Source organism: Barbatula barbatula, assembly GCF_947034865.1.
Source record: "Barbatula barbatula genome assembly, chromosome: 18".
Taxonomy (NCBI): domain Eukaryota; kingdom Metazoa; phylum Chordata; class Actinopteri; order Cypriniformes; family Nemacheilidae; genus Barbatula; species Barbatula barbatula.
The window spans coordinates 18,368,756-18,394,386 of NC_136781.1; the positions used below are offsets into that span (position 1 = coordinate 18,368,756).

The 25,631-nt window shown below is 38.1% G+C and overlaps 2 protein-coding genes across 8 annotated transcripts in view; one reads left to right on the forward strand and one right to left on the reverse strand.

Annotated features, from left to right (window-relative positions):
• canx (calnexin) overlaps nt 1-11,087 on the reverse strand; it is a 28,836-nt gene extending 17,749 nt beyond the window's left edge. Inside the window, exons 1-6 of one of the 6 annotated variants that reach the window (XM_079479856.1) lie at nt 10,949-11,001; nt 10,160-10,239; nt 3,806-3,985; nt 3,367-3,440; nt 3,187-3,245; nt 2,657-2,798 (exon numbers count right to left, since the gene is read on the reverse strand). In XM_079479856.1, the coding sequence (XP_079335982.1) occupies nt 2,657-2,798; nt 3,187-3,245; nt 3,367-3,440; nt 3,806-3,982 (452 nt within the window). In that variant the 5' untranslated portion in view covers nt 3,983-3,985; nt 10,160-10,239; nt 10,949-11,001. Of the gene's footprint in view, nt 1-2,656; nt 2,799-3,186; nt 3,246-3,366; nt 3,441-3,805; nt 3,986-10,159; nt 10,240-10,852 lie in introns of all 6 variants that reach the window. The other 5 variants (XM_079479855.1, XM_079479854.1, XM_079479857.1 and 2 more) reach the window with 5 other exon arrangements.
• A 4,981-nt stretch (nt 11,088-16,068) lies between these two features.
• Nucleotides 16,069-25,631, forward strand: part of maml1 (mastermind-like transcriptional coactivator 1) — a 37,474-nt gene continuing 27,911 nt past the window's right edge. Inside the window, exons 1-2 of one of the 2 annotated variants that reach the window (XM_079479853.1) lie at nt 16,069-16,234; nt 16,830-17,291. In XM_079479853.1, coding sequence (XP_079335979.1) covers nt 16,962-17,291 — 330 coding nt within the window. In that variant the 5' untranslated portion in view covers nt 16,069-16,234; nt 16,830-16,961. Of the gene's footprint in view, nt 17,292-25,631 lie in introns of both variants that reach the window. The other variant, XM_079479852.1, reaches the window with a different exon arrangement.

Genomic DNA, 25,631 nt, shown 5'->3' on the forward strand with positions numbered 1-25,631 from the left:
TATATGTAAATTCTTTTAAGTTTTATTTGAAGTTATCTTTACATTGTAATAATGAAATTTTCCCGCATGTTCACAACTCAAACTAAAATCAACATAACATTAACACAACCCCTTTCTTTTTGCTTTAAACTCTAAGCAATAAAATGTTTACGCTTTCATGCAGTATATATAATATATTCGTATGGTCTGGACATGCACCTATTCTGTTGGTTCAATTCAGAGTACGAATTTGGTCTGGTGTATTCAGAGGTACACCAGATGGTCCTTTTAGCACAAATCAATAAAAAAGCTTATCTGCCTCTTTTTAAATAAGCAGAACCAAATCTGCGATCAACTGCATTCAAATATACACTATAAACAGGCAGCATTTTAATACTATTTGAACACATATACACACAATTATAGTTGTGGACAAATTAAAACACTTTTGATACTATTCCACAGAATTCTGCAGATCTTTCACAAATATTAACATGTAAAGTTTGCAGAGTCTCTCTTATGAGGATAAAACAACATGTGAGCAAAACCTACGAGGGGGAAGATATACAATCACTGGCCACTTTATGTACATCTTACTAGTACCGGGTTGGACCCCCTTTTGCCTTCAGAACTGCCTTAATCCTTCGTGCCATAGATTCAACAAGGTACTGGAAACATTCCTCAGAGATTTTGGTCCATATTGACGTGATAGCATCACGCAGTTGCTGCAGATTTGTCAGCTGCACATCCATGATGTGAATCTCCCGTTCCACCACATCCCAAAGGTGCTCTATTGGATGGAGATCTGGTGACTGTGGAGGCCATTTGAATACAGTGAACTCATTGTCATGTTCAAGAAACCAGTCTGAGATGATTCGCGCTTTATGACATGGCGCGTTATCCTGCTGGAAGTAGCCATCAGAAGATGGGTACACTGTGGTCATAAAGGGATGGACATGGTCAGCAACAATACTCAGGTAGGATGTGGCATTGACATGATGCTCAATTGGTACAAATGGGCCCAAAGTGTGCCAAGAAAATATCCCCCACACCATTATACCACCAACACCAGCCTGAACCATTGATACAAGGCAGAATGGATCCATGCTTTCATGTTGTTGTCCAAATTCTGACCCTACCATCTGAATGTCGCAGTAGAAATCGAGACTCATCAGACCAGGCAATGTTTTTCCAATCTTCGATTGTCCAATTTTGGTGAGCCAGTGCGAATTGTAGCCTCAGTTTCAGCTCGAACCAGTCTGGCCATTCTCCTCTGAGCTCTGGCATCAACAAGGCATTTGTGACACAGAACTGCCGCTCACTGGATATTTTCTCTTTTTCGGAACATTCTCTGTAAACCCTAGAGATGGTTGTGCGTGAAAATCCCAGTAGATCAGCAGTTTCTGAAATATTCAGACCAGCCCGTCTGGCACCAACAACCATGCCACGTTCAAAGTAACTTAAATCACCTTTCTTCCCCATTCTGACGCTCGGTTTGAACTGCAGCAGATCGTCTTGACCATGTCTACATGCCTAAATGCATTGAGTTGCTGCCATGTGATTGGCTGATTAGAAATTTGCGTTAACGACCAGTTGGACCGGTGTACCTAATAAAGTGGCCAGCGAGTGTATATACAACAGGATAACAAAGTAGTTTCAAGGTTTAATATTGTGTGTTTAATATTCACAAATAAAACAAATATAAATGCCTAATTAATAACATATGAGATTTTTTACCCATATTGCGTTTTTATTCAACATATTCCTCACATAGGTTTGTATTTGTTAACAAAAACATTTTAAATCAATATTTTGCGTCCAATAATTTCAAGTGGTAAGTAATGTTAGCCGTTTAATATGCAGAATATGTACATACAGCAGATTGAAATGGGTTTTACTCTATCCAATTATATCGATACAATGTACAGCTGCTTGATATCGCAGAGTTCAAAACATATCCAACAAACAGCAGAGTTTGCCTTACAGACATTTCCAGGCACCGGATTTAACTACCATGAGAACTCATCGTTCTAGCCATTTTTATTTAACTTGCATTTAAACAATTTAAACTAGCTGGGATGCCGTAAACTAGCTGTACTTCAACCTGTATTCTGCAACCTCAGGTTGTCCCTGATGACAGTAATTATCGTGCAGAGAAAAATATTAGGTCTGTTCGATTATTTTAAATACAGTCATTTGGTCCGTCAGACTGAAATATTTTTTTGCTAAAATGAGACCAAAATATTTAAGATCTGTAGAATCTGAATGTAATACTTTTAAAAACATTTAAAGTCATTATATTAGGAAAAGTTTATTCAAGACGTTAAGGACATGTATTAAATCCCTTATAGGTATGTAACTATTACCAGTTTAATGGTTTACCGTGATAATATCCAATGGTTAGTATTACAGCATCATATTTTAATTACAGTTAAACCAGTGTATTACGGCTTGAAAAACCATGTCCGGCATCAAACAAAGTTATCAAGAGTATAACCTAGATGCAACATGAAATATAATTTTGTTCATTTATGTCAGGAGAGTAAATCAGGAGTCATCAGCATTGACAGATGACTTGCTGAATTTGTGTTGTATTTGTATCAAAATCTGATTACTCACTTTTTCCAACTCCTAGTTGTAAATAAAAGTACAGTTAAGAGAACAGAGGAATACTCACTGGACTATGAGAGATTTGGTTTCAAAGACGAAGGGTCTCAGCAGGAGACCAGAAATGGCGTGATGTTTGGCTCTGGACTTTAAAACCAGACCTTTATCACCCGGTAGTTTGGTGTCCTGCATCTCTTCAACTTCCCATTTGCCTTCACAAAACACACCACAACTTGATCAAATAATACAGGCAATTTTTATTAAAAACATTAGCTTAAAGCTGACTGCTTGTCATCAATGTTGGTTTTGCATAGAATATGACCACATGAGAATGACACATACCCATCTCATTTACACTATACTGTTTAGGGACTGTTTAGGGCTTTGAGGTAGTTTACTGAATTTGAGGAATTAGTGAATCTTGTTTAGCTATGATGCAAAAAATTACATTATTGGGCTTAATACGCTATTTAGAAAGGCACTTCGTTTTATACCTTCAAAGAAAATATAACAGCAAAAAGTCAATGATGGCAGTATAGCATAACTGAATACTGAAAGATCTCCAGTGTGTAATTTTGGTTGAAGAAATGAAAGAATTACCATCATACTTTGCTATTTCCTCATCGATACCTTCCTTCTTGGCCTGGGATAAAACCCACCTAGGAAAGAAAAAACAACTATCAATCAAAAGCAATTCATCTGCCTTCATTTGTCATAAATATGAGAGAACATTCTTATGAAGCATTCAAATACACGGTGTGAATACAGTAGATATCTTACCCCTGAAGTGTTCCTGTATCAAAAGACTGCGCAAAGTAGTGCTCCCCCATTGGCTCTGGAACTTTGTATGTCACCTTTAATAGACAATAACGTTTGTGTTAGATGTTAAATCTAAATACTACTTCACTCAAACGTTACACTTCTGGAATATTTTAGTTAGATCTTAATCAACAGGAACCATTAGTTCAACCTTATCATGTTTTGTTTAGTTTTACGAATATCTGGTATTTCAGTTAGTGGTGATTATTGTAAATTCTGCATTTTAAAGTTTGGCACCGAGGTGGTAATGAGATGGTTTGTAGGTCATCAGGTTAACTCCGATGTCCTCCGTTTACCCTGTGTCACCTAATTTTTTAAGTTAGAGTGAGTGATTGAATTAATCAAGTTTATCCTGGCCTTTTTCAAACAACTTGCAATCTGAGCCGGGATAAGGTCTTACGGTGGGTGCTGACAGGGATGGAGGGGGCTTCTGTTCTTCATCATTTTCCGGCATGTCGTCTACAGCATTCTCAACATCCATCTCCATGTCATCAGGCTTTTCATTTGCCCTCACGTAACCCGTTAGGGCTAGACCCAGAGAGAGCAGCACCACACATAACCGTATCTTCAGCTCCATAGTCTACAAAGAGACAAGAACAAATGAAAGGTTCAAATGAACTAACGATTCAAAATACTTGTTCTTAAGGTTAAACTTCATTGTAATATCCTAAACAAAGTAGTAAGCGACGTGACGTAGTTCCTTTTTGAGTCAAGACTTCAGTTTTCTTAGCCAGCGGAAAACAATGCAACTGATGTCGTGGAAGCACAATCAAAATGCTATTAAAACGGTAGATAAATATTTTGTATTGCACAGTGTGAGGATGAAATGACTGAGAGAAAATACAAAATAATTGAAAATATGTTCATGATATTTCAGGCCACTTCAGAGTTGACGGGTCTAGGGCTGCAACAACGAATCGATAAAATCGATAAAAATCGATTATTAAAAATGTTGGCAACGAATTTCATTATCGATTCGTTGTATCGCGCGACTATAACGCGCGCCACATGTTTGAGTGGCGTGAGCGTGGCGTTTCTGTTGCGTGTCAGCTCTGTGGCGGCTGCGTCGTGTTTTCTGTATCTTTGCACACCAGCACCGTGCCTGACGCGGCGCTGGCGCGCTGCTGCTGCTATAGGTGACATAGAGGGAGGCCGCCGACAGACAAGGGTCTTTTATTCACGACATGTTTAAACTTTTTTCACATAACCTACACCTTCCAAAATCCGAAAAATGAGTAAGTAGGCTGTCTGTTTATTTAAATAACATTTCCAAATGTTTTGTAGATTTATTACCTGATGTTGGACCGTCACTCAGATGACACACTAGACTACGTTGTTATTGTAGTGTGTCATATTTTTTTCCATTTTTAATCACATTGTTAAGAGCATAAAAAACAAAAATAATTCAGTCACCAATACATTTTGGGGATGATTCTCAGATATGTTATTAAAGATGTAACGTAATCAATTGATGCACGAGTTTACTTTATGCAATATGTGTTTAAGATGGACATAAATTAATATTCCCATTCAATGCAATGTATCTTTTCATTGGATATAGCCTAAGCATTTTCTTGGAGGAAGATTTTATGGAAAAAAGTAGTTAATTGGAGTATTCATTTGCAACATTTTAGTAATAATATCTCATACTTAATAGGAATATTAATGTATAATTTATTTCAATATTCACTTGTTGTTTCTCCAAAAATGCATTATAAACATGATTTAAGTCCTGATGTTTTCTACAGTGGACATGTTAACCCCCGTAACGTGTAGATGTTGGTTTAATGAAATTCAATTTGAAAATACGTTCAAATAAATGATGATTAGCTTTCAAACATCAAAATGGCATTCATTAATATGTATTCGTGTACAAAATTACATATAAACATCTTTTCCTATTCTATTTTGCCTGGAAACGCTTCCAACACGCTTGCGTGTCTCGTGAAAAATAGGCGTCGATTCAATTCCTAGCATGCACGCGTTTTCCGTGCGGCTCGTCTCACGCAGGCAGTGTGCAAGCTCTAACCTGTTAACATGGGAGCCGATTTAAAAACGGTCACGCCAGGCTTCTGAGACGCTCACGCCACGCATCTAGTGTGTCACAGGACTAAAAAAAGTTGATCGCGCCGCGCAGCATAGCGGAGAAAAAATAAATTAAAAAAGCAGAGCGGAGGTAGAGGAAAGACCATCAGAGAGACCCGAAAATGAATGTAGTGGAAACACAGAACTTTCAGTTTTTGTATCTATTAAACAAAAAAAAACTGTCTTTTATGTTGTTCACCACAGGACACTGCTTCAGGGCAGACAAGAATGCAGAAAGAAATAATTAGGTATTTCAAGAGCAGGGGATTGGATAAGTAAGGAATAATCGACGACAGGCTGTTCAATTATTTCAAAAGTTAATGCACCCCCCCGAGGTGGTAATGCCGTTACAGCTCTGGGGTCTCAATTATAAAACTGTGTGTGCGCCCAAAATCCCAAAAAAAGCGTAAGCAAACAAAATTGAGACTTATAAAACTGTGCGCATGCACACCTGCACGCAATTTTCCATTTATAAATAACAGTCTACCTGATAATTTGCGCACGTGAAAAAAAAAGACAGTTCCCGAAATAAAGTGGTGGTCCGACTTAAAAGTGGGGGCAAAAACCCCATGGCACGGTTGGAAGTGGCCGGGTGTTAACGGAGGCTGTCCTTCAGACACAGAGGGAGACTATTGACACAATTACAGTTATAACAGATGAGCTAAAACAAATAAGGGTTGTTTTGGGCGACATTGCGTCTATATTGAAAGATCTTGTTAAAAAATTAACCTTTGTGTTGTTAACCACAAAAATTAACCTTTGTGCAGCACACAGATCCAAAAGCATGGCTCTAGGTAATCTAAACCGTCTTATTAGCCAGTCATCATCGCGGTCTCTAAACACTCTTTCCCTCCTAAATCTGCCATTGGCATAGTCCTTCAGCAATGCCAGCGCATCCATCATGCCGTAGATGCAGGGGTGTCACCGTAGTATTTGTTTACAGCGATCACTTTCAATCCTTTACACCTTGTCATACCAATCAGACAATAAGTGGTAAACCCATACGCCCACACTTAGATCATTAGCAAATGAAAGTAAAATAAATCAAATGCATGCACTTTTATTTGATAATTTATTACCATTTATTTGTATAAATTTGTATTGTGGAAATGCATGTTTTATAATTAGGAAGCATAATGACGATTGAAAGTGATTTGTATGTTTATGGTTATATGGATAGGTCTATATGCGCAACTTTTCAAGCTCACTGGGTTTAATTTCATCAATCTACCGTCAATCCCTCAGCTCACCATCGGTTGTTGGCAAAACTGATCCGTCTCAAATGTTCGCACGCATGGGTCACATTTTGCGCGCAGGTACGCAAATATTCCCGACAAGTTTGTTTTTATAAATCACAATTTATGCGTCTGAAGTGTGTCAGGGGCCTTTTTTGTGTGTACGCAACGGTTATAAATGAGGCCCCTAGTTCAGTGTCGGTCTGCTCTGCATCCATTTTTCCCATTTTTTTTCCTCGCATAGAAATTTGGCATATATCTCTTTGAATGGATGCCTTGTCACATCCACGAATGCACTTGTTTCTTTAATATAATAACATAGCCTGACATAGGGCTGGGCGATAAAACGATAACGATATGTATCGCGATAGACATGTAATCAATATCAATAAAAAATGCGCTCGATAAAGTTTTTTTTTTTTTTTTTTTTTTCTTCTTCGTCGGAAGAAACCCATAAAGAAACCAGAGGTTTCAAAGCAAGTTTGGTTGCATGAACAAAGGCACTCGCTCTCTGGTAGCCTAGCAACGTAGGGAGTGACAAGCTAACAGCCAATCGTGTAACAGTATCAAGTTTGGTTGCGCTGTTTCGTTGTCTCGTGCTGGTCTGCTGGATTCCTCTCAGAAACCGGCGACTGATAAGCAGAAAATGAGTGCCGCGGCGAGCGAGGAAATTGTAAATAAAAGAGGAAAAGTCAGCTCGCCAGTATGGCAGTTTTTCTTTGTTCTTTGTTGTTTTTCCAGTTCTTTGTTTACAAAACATTGTACATATTTTAAAAAACTTTATTCACCAGAAGGTGAACAGCTAGTGAACTTCCTAGCACTAAGTTTGCACTAAATTCTCAGGTTTTTCTTTATTTATATTTAACACTTTGCACTATTGTATTACACTTTATTAAGCATTTCTTACATTTTATTTTCATTTTGCACCTTAAATGTTAAGAGATAATTGTTAAGTGTTCATTGTGACTTTAGACTTATGTTTACATTTTAATTATTTGAGTTTTGCATGATTGTGTTGACATTTCTGTCTCAATAACTGAGGGGATTATGATCAGAGGAAGTTTAAGTTTAAAATAAAAATGTTTAAATGTACAATATTTTTCTCCTGGTCCTTATTTTAAATGGGTCATAAAAATATCAATAATTATCGATATCGGCCGATATGAAACACTGATATCGTGATACAGTTTTCAGCCATATCGCCCAGCCCTAGCCTGACATCGTGTTTGCGATATGATTAATCGTGCAGCACTAACTTAAGGTTTTTCATCCTGACTGTATTACTTAAAAATATATTTCTGATCCTCAGCATCATCTTACTGTCTGTTCACACAAAACGCAAATGATTTACATGTTAAGTCAATGCAAAGATTCGATGACCTACTTGCGGTGCTCTAATTGAACTCGCTCTAATTGAACTAAATCTGAACTTTGGCGAAAATTCACACCGCATTAACCAATCAGGAGCTTGCTCTAGTAGGGCCGTGAGCGAGCGGCAAAAGCCCCTCCCATGACGCAAATTCACATCTGTAATGAAGCGAATTTCATGCGCGAATGATACAATTAAAACTTTTTCGCATTTGGTGTGAACACTCGATTACATGTTAGTATTGAAAAACCCTTCTCAAAATTACAATTAGCTGATAGGCCGTTTACACCTCTTTTAACAAAACATTTTAATGGATATTTTTAAATACATTCATTTAAAATCTATATATTGGACATGTAACTGTGGGCCTAACATTTCATTCTCTACCCCGTCACAGCAGACCTTCCTCCTCTAATGCAAACGAATAAACATGGCTAATGTGTACTGAAGTGCTAAACAGGATTAAGGATAAAGATTATGACAAATGTAGGAGTGTCTTCAATTAAAGGAGTCTCCATTAATATGACACATCAGGAAAAACGTTAAGCTTCTTAACAGTTTCCATGGTGACTCGTGAAATCTGTGATCCATTGACAATGTCTTCAAGTTGTTCCTGTGTGTGCACGTTAACTCTGGAAAGTTTAATCAACCTTTTAAGTTACCCATTCAAACATGTTCTGGAACCGACAAACCTTGCTGGGTAAGCAAGGTTTGGGTTAATCAACCCAGAGTTCTGGGTTTTGCTGAAGGTACTTTAATCCTGCTTTCTGGAATACACCCCTGGAACACCTTTATAGGTGTGCATTTACTGAAACTTAATGCATACCAGGGCTCTAGACTACTACAAAAATGGTCGCAAATGCGCTAATTTTTTTATAACGTGCAATGTAAAATTTCACAGGGTGCTGTCAGACCCCCGCAAAAGAGTTATTTTAACATTTAATGTGATTTTTGAGTGGTGAATGGCGTGCTTTTGATAAGTGCAGGAAAGAGCGAGCATAGAGCTCCTTCTGTCTCCAATCTAAAGAGTGTGTCTGACCGAAAGGCATAAAAGCATCATGGGACAGACTGCTCCATATGCTTTTGAAATGCTCGGACGGAAACATAGAAGTCACATTCCGATCGTTCTGTGCAGCGCATAATGAAGTCAAACGCGTGGTTTCAGAACTATCGCTCTCCCTCACACGTCTATCAAAAGCAGGGTCGGAAGACAAAAATCCACGTGTCACATTCAGAGAAAATGAATTACAGCACGGTGTGAATGTGCGCAAAAACAAGTTGCCTTTTCTTCCCTAATTAGTGATCCGCACATGCAGCTGACATAAAAGAAATCATCCTATCCAGTGAAGTGTTTTCCGTGTTAACTTATATCTTGTGCGATGTCCCAACAGCTGTGAAAAACAAACAGCGCGTCAATGTCCGCTAATGTCGATTTGCGACCTAATGACTAATTTGAACAGATTCAGTTTGTTGAGACAACCCGTATATCAAACACTGATCTCACAAGACTCACTCTCTCAACCCATCAAATTAGTCACTCAAAACACAAGCGTGCTTAGACCATTTAACAAGACTGTAAGATTTGGCGTTTAAAAGTTTATTTATGACAATGTGTAGTAAAGTACATATATAATACTTAAGTCCGGGGTTACTTTGAGTTTTGAGCGAGCTAATCCAAATTAATTTAATGTGGTAAAAATAAAACACTTATTTAAAATAAGGTCTGGCAAATGAAGGCCAGTGGCAAAAATACAGGGCAACAAAGGAGGATTGTGAAGAGTGACAGGTTGTATTTGTGTCAGATAAATTCATAGCCAATATATACCTTAAATAAATAAATTACGGTATGGTCAAGGTCTTTATGATTTCTATAAAAATAGGTGCAACCAAATTACAAGTTGGTGCGAACAACTGAGAAAGTGATTTGCAACAGTGCGACTTGTTTAGCAAAGCTGATAATTCTTATTTAGTTCACTCACCAGGCATAAAAAAAGAACGTTTCTCAACCAATCGGATTGAAGCGTTCAACAGCAGTGTGGTAAAAAATAATTTAAGATATACTTACTCTTTTTTGTAATGTTTTGTTCTTCCCATTAATGCTTCACGCTCCAGTCCAGTTGGTGGCGGTAATACACAATAAATTGGCTGGTCAACCGCAAATAAACGATACAAGAAGTCACATGACCATCAACATGGTGGATGCAGTACTTCCGAAATCTATTCATGCTACTCCCACTGATACGAAGTTATAAAGAACGTACTGTTTTAACGGTCGAAAGGTCGGTACTTATTCAAATTCAGTTGATACTGTCACAATATGCGTTTTTGGACGCAGCGCGAAAATTATCTGCAGTACAAGCGCCCGATGAAACGTCTAACGTAATAATCTGATGTTATTTCTTGCTCAGAACACGACATGAATTGAACATCCTAAATCGCGTAATCTGACACAGTGAATACAGACAAAAAGAAATTGAACAGCGGTCCAAGTTTAGAAATATAAGAAAGAGTACGTATACCCACCGCCAACGTCAAACAAGAAAGCATTATCTGAAAACTACCGGTATTCCAATAAAACATTGAACACAACACACATATCACAAGATAAAAATAAGGTTTGTGTCAATTACTTTAAATTGGTAGGATATATTTAATTGACATGACACCTGTGTCAGTTAGCTTAGCCTAGTCAGTTAGCCCAAACATATTTTAATTTCCACCCTAATACATTTCAGATAAACTAAATAATACAGCTTACTTGGAAAAAAAACTTTCCATTACATCCTTAATAATTCCAAAGAAATAACGAACAAATTCAGCAAAGCTGATAATTCTGTTCATTTAGTGCACTCACTCCGATCACTGAAGAAACACTCCGCCTGCAGTCAGAGCCAGCGCATCACGTGTGGCTATGGACGAAGAATCCCGAACACAAAGCTCTGCCTCACACGCGATTGGCCACTGTTTGTAACGTGGACGCGCCCCATGGACGAAGCGCGATTAGGATTGTTCAGATATTACGTCTGTCACGAACTGTAGTCCCCGCCTTCGACAGGCACCTCGTGGACACCGCTGATTGGCCTTCGAGTATGCGGAAATAGATTCTTGTTTAAATTAGTCAAAGGTGACGTCAGATACCTACGAATGGTTACATTTTGTAAGGGTCTAGAGTAGGTTTGTTATTTGAATGTGTTTCTTTTTATGAATAACCTTTTGTACCATGGTATGTTGTCCAACTGTATTCATAGCTTAACGTAAACAGTTAAACAACTATGATAAAATTAATACATGAAATAGCAAAATATACACCACAAGTTAACAGACAAAAGTATCAAACAATTGTTTGAGTGATAATTGTAATGAATATGAAATAACAAATTACTTGACTTTTTACAACTTAAATATTGTGTCCAAGCCTGTAGGCAGGGGGGGTTCGGGTGGTTCGAACGAACCCCCCCTCACTGCCAAAGGTCCAGAATTTAAGTCGGGTTTTTTCATGTGATTATTGTCATCATTGTTTTAATCAATCCTTGTGACCAATTTCTTGGTTGCTGTTTCAAATTAATATGATTATTATTGCAGGACGCGTGTGTGCGTGCAGACAGAGAGAGTTCTCGCAATACACTTTTCAAAGCAACGTGAAGAAGCATCGCCTCTGAATGATGCGGGGGGAGGGGTTATATATATATATATATATGAATGTGGCCCGCCCACAGATTTGGACCGGCCCTCTGAACAATGCCTTATAGTGTGTTCACACCAAACGCGAATGAAGCGTTAAGCGCGAGTGATTTACATGTTAAGTCAATGCAAAGATGCGATGACCTACTTGCGGCGCGATTCGCGCGAATGAGTTGAAAAATCTAAACTTTGGCGAAAATTCACTCAGCGCTAACAAATCAGGAGCTTGCTCTAGTAGGGCCGTGAGCGAGCGTCCGAACATTGGCTTTCAGACTTAAATTTCTCTAAGTTACTCACATAGCCTAATAATTTATTAAATTCATAACATATCATTGCGATAGAACTGACGAACCATCGGAAAATTTCAAAGTGACGATAAAATGGCCAAGTGGTTGGGAAAGAGAAAGGTTAATTAATATGCATAAGAAAATGTTTTGAATTTGAGTAGCACTAAACTATTAACTATTAATAAACTATTATACCATTAGGAGGCATCAAAAATACATTTCAAATCATAATTAAATCTCCACAATAATTCAAGTAGTTCCTCCGACCTGTGTAGTTTTCTGTTACAAATCGACCCGGCCCCCCATTAAAGACAGGGAGAATTATGTGGCCCTTGCAGAAAAAAGTTTGGGGATCCCTGGTCTACAATATAATAGCCATATAAACGTAGCGTAATTATAATAATAAAACATAGCAAAGAGGCATTGACAGAGAGTCAAGAAATGATGATTAGAAGAAATATTATTTATATTTCAGTTAAAGTTCATTAAATCTATTCTGTTGTTAGTGTGGCTTTAAACTTATGAACTGTGTATGGACTGACAAAGGTGTTACATGAGGAAGCAATTTGACAATGCAATAAATATTTCAGGTGCATCAAAAAGCGTGCTGGTTAAGATACCAGCAAACAAGCTAATCCAGCACAAATGAGTGCATAAAAGGTCACCAAAATTAAGTATTTGAACCTCATAATTAATACAAGAGGAGGAGAAAAACTGCAAAAAGGTCCACTTTTTGAAAAAAAGAACCTCCCCTTTCAACTGGCTGGTTACGGACCTGGTGTCCTAAGAACACCAATCTTGTTGATATACTGTATATTATCTTTGGCTAAACTCACATACATAAACATACTTTTTATAGTGGGTATGCACATGACCAGGGCTGGCCCAAACCTTTATGGGGGCCCTACAACTATTGTAAATGCTTGATTAAACTTCAAATATAAATCTAACACCCCCATTATCAATTATATTAGTTGAAGCTGTTTTGGGGATTTATTAATATTTTTTATAAAAGTGTATTGTGATGCTCAAACCATTTGATAACAATTTCCCTACTTTCAATTTAAGGAGACCTTTACATTTTATGCACAGGAAGGGTATCACATTCATTTTGCTCATACAAAGTTTTGCAGTAACGTTTGAAAGCATGGAAGGACAATTAGTGATTTGACGCAGATTTAATTATTGGGGAAGTTTTTTCATTATTCATATTCAGCAGGAATATATGCACATATTTATACCTGATAATAATCTGACAAAATACTTAAAACGGATCCATTAGTTTTTCTTGTGAATTACATTACATGAATCACATAAATTTCCATCTAAAACAGTGTTTCTGTGGTTTACACCAGCTGATAAAACTGTTGGTTGTTCAACATCTCTACCGTTAAACAGTTCCCGAACGTTGAATGTTTAGCTGCACTCTTTCCAGTCTTTTTAACAAACGGAAGTGTCTTCCTGAAGCCATGAACAGTAGCTCCCTTAAAGTGTGTCAAAGTGACCCAATCTTTCTGTGCAGCATCACAGGACTTGACGAACCATGGAGGGTATAGACATTGACATTGCATAAAATCAAGTGCCATTTAAAATTGACACCGGTGCAGATGTTACCTTCATACCTGCAAAAATGTTCAAGGACATTTTTAAACAAATATCACCTGCTGTCAGGGATCTAACGCTGTCAGGGATCTAACGCAGGATCCGTTAGAAAATATCTTAGGGATACTCACTTGTCGGACTCCACACGCTCTGTGGCCTCTTGACATGTCCCCGAGAAAGCACGGGCTGGCTTTGGCCTATCTCATGCTCTGAGGGCCAGGTGTGAGTTGTGGATAGTGGCCATTCGGTCGCCAGCCAGCTGCTGGATTTACCGACTCCTTCAATTAAATGCTTTTAAATGCGCTCTGTGAACAGTAAAGCTCTGCTTTTTTCAGATTTTTGTAAGATTTTAACTTGTGAACCATTTATTGATGAGTTGCAAAATGTTATGAAAGTGCACTGTAACAAAGATAAATATAAAAGGGAAGGAGACAGGAACCGGCGAACGTAAAGTAACTTTTATTTAAATAAACAAACAATAACACAAACTTAAAATCCAGGCCTGGTCCTCTCTCACTGACGGTCCAGTCGCTCGTCCTCTTATATGCTCCCAATCTCCTCCGTGATACGAGAACGGTGCGCGTATAGCTTGAATCCCGGCTCTCGTCCTGCCTACCTCACTACATGCACCTCAATGCTTAATGTAAACCATCTACATGGCAAATAAATTTCATTTTTGGGTGAGCTATCCTGTTAAAATATGGCTTTTATGGAATAAAGTTGGAGCTGGAAAACATATTAAGGGTGCAGAAAGATGATGAGTCAGTTGGGTGTAAAATGCCAGGGCTGATTTTTTTTGTTCCGATCCATTCAAGGCTAAAAAATTCAAATAAAATAAAATTTGTTCCTCAAAAGACGTGATGTAGTTTCATTCTTACCCTGAAATGTAACGGTTAGCGAAATAAAATCTTAAATTATAAACCTCAATGACATATCAGGCCGAAAAATGCAACCTCTGGAGGATGCAGCCTTCGAAATGAGACACAACTAGCTTGTTTCTGAGCCGTTTTTTGACATAATGCAACTGATTTCTTCCTAACGCGGTCCGGTCAACCACATCTCTCTCAACCTTCAAAAAACTACTTAAAACACACCTCTTCTGTGACTACTTCACAGACAAATAAAAAAAAGTACACTAACCATCTTCTCTCAACAGGTAGTGGTCTAGCTTTTGTTGAAACTAGTAACTTTGTAGCAACTAATGTACTATTGCTCTTTTATGACATATCGCTTATTGCTCCCCGAACTCTTTTTAAGTCGCTTTGATTAAAAGCGTCTGCTAAATGACTTAATATAAATCATCGAAGTATAATGTCAAAATTCTGAGAGCTTTTCTTTAGAAGGGTTCTCAATCACTCTCGCAATATTTTTATATATTTTATGTATGAACACACTTAGGTAAATTGTGTAAATTACCGTATCCAGATATAATTTAATTAATTAATATGTTATTGACCTGCTTTTATTGGAGAGGTAACAATAAAGAATTTTTCATTGGGAGCTGATTTTTCAGCTCAAAACTAATCTTGCATACTCCTTCAGAAAATGTGCAGTTGGGCCCCTGCCTAAAGGGTGGGGTGTTTAATATAATAATCCATCGTGTTACAAACTAAAATAAACTGAATTGAAGAAAGAGACTTGTGTTTTTAAAGTCACCATGAAAGTCACATTAAGCTCCCCCTCTCAACAACAACGTCAGCAACGAAAAAGAGGTAGGACTACTGGCTGTCCGATGGCCAAGCATTTTAGCCCTCCCCTCCAAGCCCAACTTACAACAAACCAATCAAAAACAGAAAGAAAAAAAAGCCCCACCCTACATTTTTTATTTCAGAAGCCATTTCACTTAGATAAACCTCACGATGAGGAAAAGAAGTCAATCACTTCCGTTTCATGGTGACTTTTACTTTTTTGATTAAAAATTACGAGTGCAAATTAATTTTTAAAAGGTAATGGTGTGAACATTAATAATAATCATTGAAACATTGTGTAAACACTTACACACATTTGATTTTATAGTGACTTTAATGCACTGTGTGATCATTGTGTATGTGGATACACTTTAACGGATAGAGTAAAATTGAGCCCTTATGTTTAGTTTAAGAAATGAATATCATATGTAAATATAAAAAAGCTGTACAAAGACTCTAAAACTATTTATCATTAACATACCAACAATACATCACAGTACTAAGAATCAACTTTGAGAGAAATGGAAATGACAAAAAATCCCCCCAAATTAAAATAAAAAAATGTATGTACTTAGCCTACATTAAATTAAAATATAATTGAGGGAAACCCTTAGTCTTCCTCAATTAATCCTATTGTCAAAATGTGTTAGAGCTATAGTACATTATTAGGGCTAATAATAAATATATATATAAGTTTGTGATTGCCCGACTGAGCTGTCAGTCAGAGCGCGTGAAAAAACAGACAACAAATGGAAAATAGTTGTAAGATGGCGTCCAGTCGTTCAACAACTGCATGAACACTGGACAACAATAGAGACAGCGCACTGGGGCAGAGTTTATTTTTAAAATTGCTGTTTTGCTTTCGTGTCATGTTAAACGCAGGTATGGAAGTCGCGTGGGGTTAGCTTAACACTTTGAATGAAAATTTAGTTCATAATGCTTTGTTTAAAGATTGGTTAGCAGTCAAGCTAGGCTAAATCCGTAGCTCCAATGTAACGTTAACTGTGAGGATCAGCAGTTAGCCGCACTGCTACTTTAAAAGTTACTTTTATTACGAAAACTTACCGTCAACTTTAGAAATGCGTATTTTTGCGCTGAATGTATGTAATGCGTACAGATTCTATCGTTTTAAAATCTGAAAAACACTTTAACGTCTCGCAAGTTTTTGTATTTTTTCCCCCAAAGTTTAAATGGAGTAGAAGTCTGCGCGAACTTAGATTGGTAACATTTTACGTTAAGTGAAGAAATCGCAGTTTGTTAAACTAGATGCCTTAAATAAGCTTAATTTAAATATTTGTAATAGCAACGTAAGTTACGTTTTCATGAAAGACCATTGAGACTAAGCTCAAATATTTTCTAGACCGTTAAAAATGATTTGTTTTTTGTCTATATTCGTGTCAAAGAAACTTTTACTAGAGTTGTTATGTCTCTGAACACAAGTGTACAGATCTGAATTAATATGCTTGTGGTTTTTTAGTGAGGATGCTGATGTAGTGGGAAAATGGAGGCAGCTGAGTATGTTTTGTAAAGACACTCTTAACACACTAAAGCAGCTCCACCGGGTCGTAGTCGACACTCGAGTCTGTTTTTAAACACGCTGTTGTTCTGGATGATGGCGGATTTTGTGGTGCCGGGGCACAGCGCCGTGGTGGAGCGGCTCCGGCGGCGGATCGAACTTATTCGGCGACATCACAGCAACTGTGAGAACCGCTATGAGAAAACAGCGATGGAGCGGCTGGAAATGGACAGACAGCAGACCTTCGCGATGCATCAGCGCTGCCAGCAGACCAAGGCCAAACACAAGAACAAGCACAGACAGCCGTCGGTGGCGAGCACGGACCCAGTGCCGCAGAGAGGGACGGGCGGCGGAGGCGCGGAGCTGGCGGATGGTGGGAACGGGACGCCCGGGGAGCAGAGCAGAAACAGCACGCTGATCGCGGTGAGTGTCTGAACAATGTTTGGCTGCATAGGAACTGGTGATGATGTGTTATGAACTGCACGTGAGTGTTATTTGAGGAACTTTGTATAAAAGCGGTACTACGTGATAGCTCATTTAGGTTTTATTTAGAAAGCAACTTTGCTGTTTTTTTAAGTACAGTGTTTAATGCATTTAAATGTAGATAAACTGTGTAGCAAGAGCAGTAACTTTAAGCAAGTGTAGTATTCATCTGAGGTGCATGATGGTTGCATTTAGCAGCGTTCAAGACATCTCGGATTCGGGATGTTTCTCGCCACAAAACCGGAAATTACGTCTGGATTTAGAGTCAGCCGCCACTTCGAAAACAACGGTCAAACTAGACCTCCCGCTGTTTTGTTATGCGCGCATGTACTGCGCTTTACTGTAAATGTGTACGCGTATTTTTGTATTTCGAAATGAAAGCGATCTATGGAGAACGCGTTTTCTATATCAGTCTGTCAATAAATAAAAATAAATAAAAATACATATCAAATTAAATATAAAAATATTAGGCATAAAACGATAAATATGGTATTGAAAAAGAACCCAAATTGCACGAGAATTGAAGGCTTTAAAGACGCAGTTTATGATTTACAGCGGCCACTAGCGTTGTATTATAGATTTGCAACGAAAATTTCTGTCCAAACACGACGGTGTCCACCACAGTACAAAAATATGTCGTCGGCTGCAACAACGCGTCTTCTCATGTTAATAATAATAATAATACATTTTATTTATGACGGAGAAGTTTTGAGCGTCATTGTTTATCTGGAACCTCTTTAATAGTGTACACGTCCAGAGGCTGGAGAGCGAGATCGCGTTTTACAGTGGAGGGGGGAAAGGAAATGCAGGCTGTATAGTTGTTTCTTTGTTTATGACTGCTGTACAAAACATGGCACAGAATTAAATTCAAATAGGGCTGAACGATTAATCAAAATCGAATGGCAATCACAATGTGAGACGTTGCAATTTGCTAATCGCAAGAGGCTGCGATGTGGACGCGATGTGAAAAATATGAAACACGTCCGTTCCAAGCCCGCTGTAACATGGTTCAATAAAAGAAAGGAAGGAGGCGGGAACCGGCATACATAAAACAACTTTTAAAATAATATACAAACAAACAAAATTAAAGTAAAAGGATGGCAGCTCCCTCACGGTCGACTGTCGGCCACACAAACACATTACATAAAGTCCATGCCTGGTCCTTTCTCATCGTACACTCCTGTCGCTCGTCCTTTTATGGTCCCGGAGCTCCTCATTATCATTTGCGTCATTGGCCTCGGCCGTTCCCTCAGTGCTCTCGTCCCGCCCTTGCTCGTTACACTCGCTTTGATTGGCATTCTTGCTAACCAATTGAGTGACCTCCATTATGCCCAACCAGCACTACCCTAGCCAACTGCGTAAACCACGTCGCGAGAGAGAGAGATTATGGCGCTTGCAGAATAGGGATGGGCCGGTATGAGATTTTGACGGTATGATAACCTTGCACAAATCTATCACGGTTTGATGGTTTCACGGTATTACTATAACATCTCTTAAATGTGTAATTTTTTTAATAAAAACAACTTTTCCACTGAACATAATACATTTTATTTTGAAGAAACCTATACAACATTTTGGAACAGTAAACATGTCAGGTTAAATAATTTCAATGAATATGTGAGATCTTCTAAATTAAATTTGTCATCACAATAATGCTCTGAAATCCATTATTGTTATTTCAGTGTTGATGCGCACACACACATATAGCCATAAACACACAGTACGAGAGAAAGAGTGCGAGATTGCTAGTGTGTTGCATACACACTTTCTGTACATTACCAGCAGTTTGCGTTTTTAAATTTCGTTACTGTTAACAGATGTAACGTTACACAAATTACGGGAGCCTTAAAAGTATAAACGTGAACGGGATATCAGCTAAATTGATTTATTAGACTCGTCCCCGCTCTGTGAAGTAATGTGAGGGAAGATTTTTTGGCTAGTTGATTAGCGATGTTTGTGTAACCGGTCCCACTCGGGTTTCTATGATGGCATTACAATGCCGCATGGGAGATGGGCGCTCTAACGAGGAGGCTAAAGACCGCAGCGGCGTCTCTGTTGTTCGGGGAGTGAGGTTTTACACACTGCACAGCTCTTCACTAGCTGGCCTCCGTTACATTTGCTTGGGGTAGAAAGCAGAATAGTATTTATTTTAACAGTGCTAAACACGCAAACTCTCTTAGATGGTTGCAAATGTTTATTTAAAGACAGCATTGCCTTGAATTTAGCGAAGAGTGATGGGTGGTGCTCCCGTAGATGGGCTATCATATTTGACGTATTGCCTCCCCGAGCAGCCACTCTTTTTAAAAATAAATTACAAGTTGGATGTCCTTCCTCCTCCAAGCCGCTGCCGTCTGAAATTTTTCGGTACCCAAAAAATTCTCACACGGCAGACTTTGTCTTTTTTGACGGGGGAAAAAGTTCCAAAGATTCACCTCCTTCGGCCATCCTCCATACACGTGACTCACTCCCTCTGACTGCGTGTACCAACCGGAGAGGGAGGGGTCATGTGACTCGTTACATTCGCACACAACCTGAGGGATTCCTTTAACATACTTTTCGCCTATGACGACGAGAAAAACTGCGCATACCGCAGAGACGGTATAGCGGACATTTTTAGTGGTTTTGAAACCGCGAGAATATTAAACCGCGGTAAACCGTGAAACCGGTTATCGTCCCATGACTACTGCAGAATAAGATAGATCATATTAGGCAAATAAATACTAAAGAAAATTCCAATTCAGAAGACCGCACACAAAGCCAGTATCACACTTGTGATTATCTGCCCCGCGTTTTGTGGAAGAGCTGTTTAAACTTGATGTGCACACACAGCCTGTTTCGTAATGCTCGTTTATACTCAAGTCCGGCTCCGCGCCGCAAGTCTCCACAAGCGCATTTGGCAATATGGACGAGGCTTGACGCACTGTGTCAAATCATGACTGGCTCTGTGTTTCAAACTAATTAAAATTCTTTTAACCGTTTTGTTCATTTCACATGAAATAAATTAACCATTAGCACATTTCTACTTGTTTTTAAAATCCAGAATACAAATAAATCAGCCTATGTAACCTATGTACTTTTTTAATAATTCACTAACATAATTGGAATCTTTATGGATTTAAGGGTTATTTACATTTAGTCATTTAGCAGACACTTTTATCCAAAGCAACTTACAATTGAGGTGAACAATGGAAGCAATTGGAGTTGTACTATATTGGGAGTTGTATTTGTTTTAATTGGAAACTATAATGGTGTAGGCCTTCACTGCATTGGTATTTGGATTCTACTGATGTGATGTAATCTAGCAGCTGGGAACCAATAGAAAAACAGTAATTCCTATTTGAATAATGCCCAAAACGCACCACAAAAGGAATTTTGTAAAAGGTTTAATGGAAACAATTCTGAATTCTGTACTGGTTTTTATTGTTTTATGCTTCACACTATTGACAATTTTGAGCTGAAACTTGACTTAGAAAAATAGAATTGCAAATCAAATCGCAATGTCTGTCAAAGAATCGCTATTACACTGTGTGCACAATTATTAGGCAAGTGATTATTTTGACCATATCATCATTTTATCCATAATTTCAAACTCCAAGCTGTATAAACTTGAATGCATATTGGATTTAATGCATATCAGGTGATGTGTATTTGTGTTTTTTGTGGAATTTTCTGAAATGTTTATTTGTAAATTGAGTTTGTTTATTATTCTCACTTTAACAGGTGAAAATAAACAATGAAAAACAAAGATTTTCATGTCTCACTTAAGTTGCATAATAATTCTGCACACTAATAGTTGCCTAATAATGGTGTACATATAGATATTCTCTTAAGAAAGCCAAAACTTCACTTTTACTACTTAAATGTTCAGGTTTGAGGGTTTGTTAACATTTTGGATTGACCAAGAGCACTGTAGTTGTACAATAACAAAAGTAATCCTCAAAAATACAACTTGCCTAATAATTGTGCACACGCAGAGACCTATGTATGTTCAGATAATAAAAAAGTCTCCTGTTCACTGTATATATTTGTTCATGTTTTCAAAGGCTAAATCTGAAGCAAACCACAAAATAATTCATACAGGGCTAGCAGTATATACAGATGTACACCTAGGTTTCAGCTCAGTACTCTGTATTGGCCAATACCCTGAGCTCAGGTATTGGCCGATACCCTCAGCACAGGTATCGGAATCAGTATCGGGAAGGGAAAAGGGTATAGGAACGTCCCTATTATAAACCCTGTATTGACGGATAGACAGTTAAGTTGATATGTGTTCTTAGTGGATGCTGAGCTCTTTTTAAGCAGTTTAGGTCTCCTACAACTCTCTGTAGTTGTTAAAGTGTTGCTTTGTAGGCTGTTCTGGGTAATTGCGAGGTGCTTCCTATTAGGAATGGGTGATATTGCCTAAATTATGTATCCCGATAATTTCAGGTATTTATTGCGATAACGATAATACCAATGACGATAATATATATATATATACATTTATATATATTATTATTATACATTATTTTCTTCTGTAAAATTGCAGATTATGTTGTTTAAGTTGTGTTCAGTGACTGTGCTGAAATGCATCACACACAAACAATTACACAATAATAATTAAAATCAATTACAAGTTTAAAATGTAAATAAAGTTTCTGTATTTCTTTATACTCACATGGTGCAACAGTGGCAATAACCAACCATGTCTTGTGTCTCAAATTTACAAGTACAACTGCAAAAAAATCCTAATAAAGTTACAAACGTGTTAAAGTAACCTGATAAAGTAAATAAATTCAGTGAGAATGACACACTCTTTGAATGTAAATGTTATACGTATGTGGAACATGCTACCACCAATTAGGTGGCTATATTTGATTGCTGTAAATTATGGCGTTTTCACTGTAGAAATGCAGTTAAAAAATTGTTACGAAACCAAGAAGAGTGAAAAGGAGACGGAAGCACAAGGAGGTTCACAGGCGAGAGAGGGAAGAGAGGAACAAAATAATCCTGGTCCGGTTCCCTATAGCGGTTTTCTATTATCTATCATTCATTCGTTGTGTGGGGAATTGGCAAATTGGCGCCCCTGCATGCTGAGAAGGTGCCGTGTGTGTGAAGGGTAAAGGGGCGAGCAGGGGATAGTTCACCTCTAGGTGTTCAAACCTAACGCGAATGATTTACATGTTAAGTCAATGCAAAGACGCGATGACCTACGAGCGGTGCGATTCGCGCGAATGAGTTGAAAAATCTGAACATTTGCTAATCAGGAGCTTGCTCTAGTAGTGCCGTGATTATTTACATTTACATTTAGTCATTTAGCAGACGCTTTTATCCAAAGCGACTTACAAAGAGTTCGGGGAGCAATAAGCGATAGCCTATGTCATACAAAGAGCAATACAAAGTTACTAGTTTCAACAAAAGCTAGACCACTACCTGTTGAGAGAACATTTTTTTATTTTTATTTGTCTGTCAGGTATTCGCCGAAGATGTGCGTTATTTGGAAGAAATTATTATGATTTAGCGAGCGGCAGAAGCCCCTCCCATGATGCGAATTCAATTAGTGGGCTAAAGTCAGTCACACACCACCTCGACTTTCTTCCAAATATCGCACATTTTATCTATAATGCAATGAATACAGGCCTATAGTTCCTGCACATTTTAGTTTTTCTGAATTGTGTGAAATGGCTAATAAAAAATAAGTAATACAAAACGATTATGGCCGTGACTCGTTTCCTGAGTGACAGTGTTGTGGGGCGTGAGGGAAATCTGTTGATTGTCGAGTGCCAAATAAACAGAGATGGACAGGAAAAGGTCAAAGCCATCAGGTGGACAAAAAAAACTGATTTGTGCAATTGAGGAATATAATTTTCTCTTTCACCTATGTTGTTATAAAACAATATGACGGTTTGTCTTAAATAAAAATAAAACACACAAATGGGGGGGGGGTTGGGGCACTTAAAGATGTTCTCGCCAGGGGTGCAATTCAATGTAGAAACGCCATTGTGTATGAGAAATGTAAGGCAGACGTTGAATGCGAACTTCAGCAGGTAAACATGCCAATACCACCGATATATGGTCCAGCAGAACGATGGAACCGTATATGAGCTTAACGGTGCATTATATTAATGACAACTTTGAAATGGAAAGTCGATGCTTGCAAACAACATTCTTTCCAGAAGATCACACTTTAGTTTATTTTAGGAATTTAGGTAAGTTAACCAGAATTTATTTTATGTTGTCTGTTTTAAAGACATTTATTTAAAGTTGTATTACTGTTAATACTATGTTATTCCACTGTGGAATGTTTTGTTATGCACTTCTGGTACATTTAGAATGTTACATGCTTGAAAAAGTAAAACAATTACCAAAATCGCAAATAAAATCGCAATTGCAATATTACTTATAAAAATCGCAATGTGATTATTTTTTCCATATTGCACAGCCCTAATCTGAAGTCTTTGTGAGTGTTGGTGTCATCGGAAGTCTTCAAAAGTGATATAGTATACGAACTGGAGCTAATGTAATATCTAGTTACTTAAGGATGTGCTCCGAGAGAGAAACAGGAAAGCAAAAGGAGAAGGCTTGGCATAGCTGCTGTTTACTTTATTTCAAGCAAACTAGGGATGCACCGATACCACTTTTTAAGGATCGAGTATGAGTGCCGATACTTTTTCCCTGGTACTCGCCGATACCGATACCGACGCCTGTTGTACAGTTTTGTTTTGTTTGTGGCAATTTTCTAAGAACAACTCAATGAGACTAATGAACATATCAGCATCTTTATTTTTAACAACTTCAACTCATATTATGAAAAAATAAATAAATCTTATGTGCTTATCAAAAATTTTCAAAGCCCAAAATTCACAGTGTCCAATAACCTCCAAAGGGCAAAACCAAGGATATAAGCATGCAGATTGCCATGCGTGGGTCGTCATCATTGATTTTGAAATATTTCCACACTGCTAAGCGTGAATGAAGCGTTAAGAGAGAGTGATTTACCTGTTAAGTCAATGCAAAGACGCGATAGACCTACTTGCGGTGCGATTCACGCGAATGAGGCGGCGCGAATTGAGCGTTCGCGTTATTTGCGCGAGTTGAAAAATCAGAACTTTGGTGAAAATTTGTGCCGCGTTAAACAAACAGGAGCGGAGGCAGAAATCTGAAACAACAATGAAGGACTGCGCCTCTGAAGGATTTGATGGACCCAGACACGGTGCCGAACGAGTCTACGTCTATCTTCAGCCTTCCATAGCACATAATGCGCAGCTACCTGCTCAACAAAATCCATTTCCGCCATTTCGCAACAAGACTGGAGCCGCCTGCCAGAAGCCCCTCCCATGACGAGAATTTCACTCGCGAATTCCACGCCGAATGAACTACACACGAATAGCGCGATTTAGGTGTGAACACTCTATGACATTGTGTCTGCTACGGCAGGTGTCTCTGTGTCCACTGGAACGTTCTGTCAATTACGTCACGTGAGGTATCGGTCTTTGGTATCGGGGAATTTTTACGAGTACGAGTACATGAGCTTGGTATCGGGCCTGCATCCCTAAAGCAACGATGATCATGTGCATTTTTTACTATTTCATTACTAGAGAACAAGGTTTCAAGATGTGTTATGTGAATGCTTGAATAATTAGTTGTGTTTTAATATAGATTTAAACTTTGAGAGTTTAGGAGTAAAATGTTTTTAGTGTGATATCCTGGGTACTACCAAAGTTCAGAGCTTTGTGACCTTACTTTGCTTATTTATAGCAAATCATTCTGATACGCAGAGGTTTCTTGAACGTCTTCAGGTGCTCTCAATAGTATCCAGGGTAGGGTTGCACCAGCCATTTGAAAGTTCTTTCTTAAATGTAAATGTAAAGTCAACACTAGAGGCTTAGTAACCACTAGCTAGCTTGTAACTAACTATGCATCATATTTGGTTGGACAATTTGGTCTTAAGGAAGAACATAACTAGTTGTTTGTAAACCTTTAAATTTGTGAGAAAGTTGTCTTTTTCAAAATGTTCTTTATTTAAACTTATTTTACATCATATAACAAGATTTTTTATCGAATACTACCTAATCATGAATAGCATATTAGGTATCTGCATAATAAAATCATATTGAATGACACGAGTGATTTCCTTTTACTGCCAACAACCAAAGAAATATAAAGAACATGATTTTATTTTGACGTGCACAGCACAGGCAGATACACACACGGAGGTGCGCTAGGACTGGTTCATGTTAGAGCCGCTAATAATGTAATGTCATCACATAATGTTCTCTATTTTAAAAGTGTCTTTTGTGT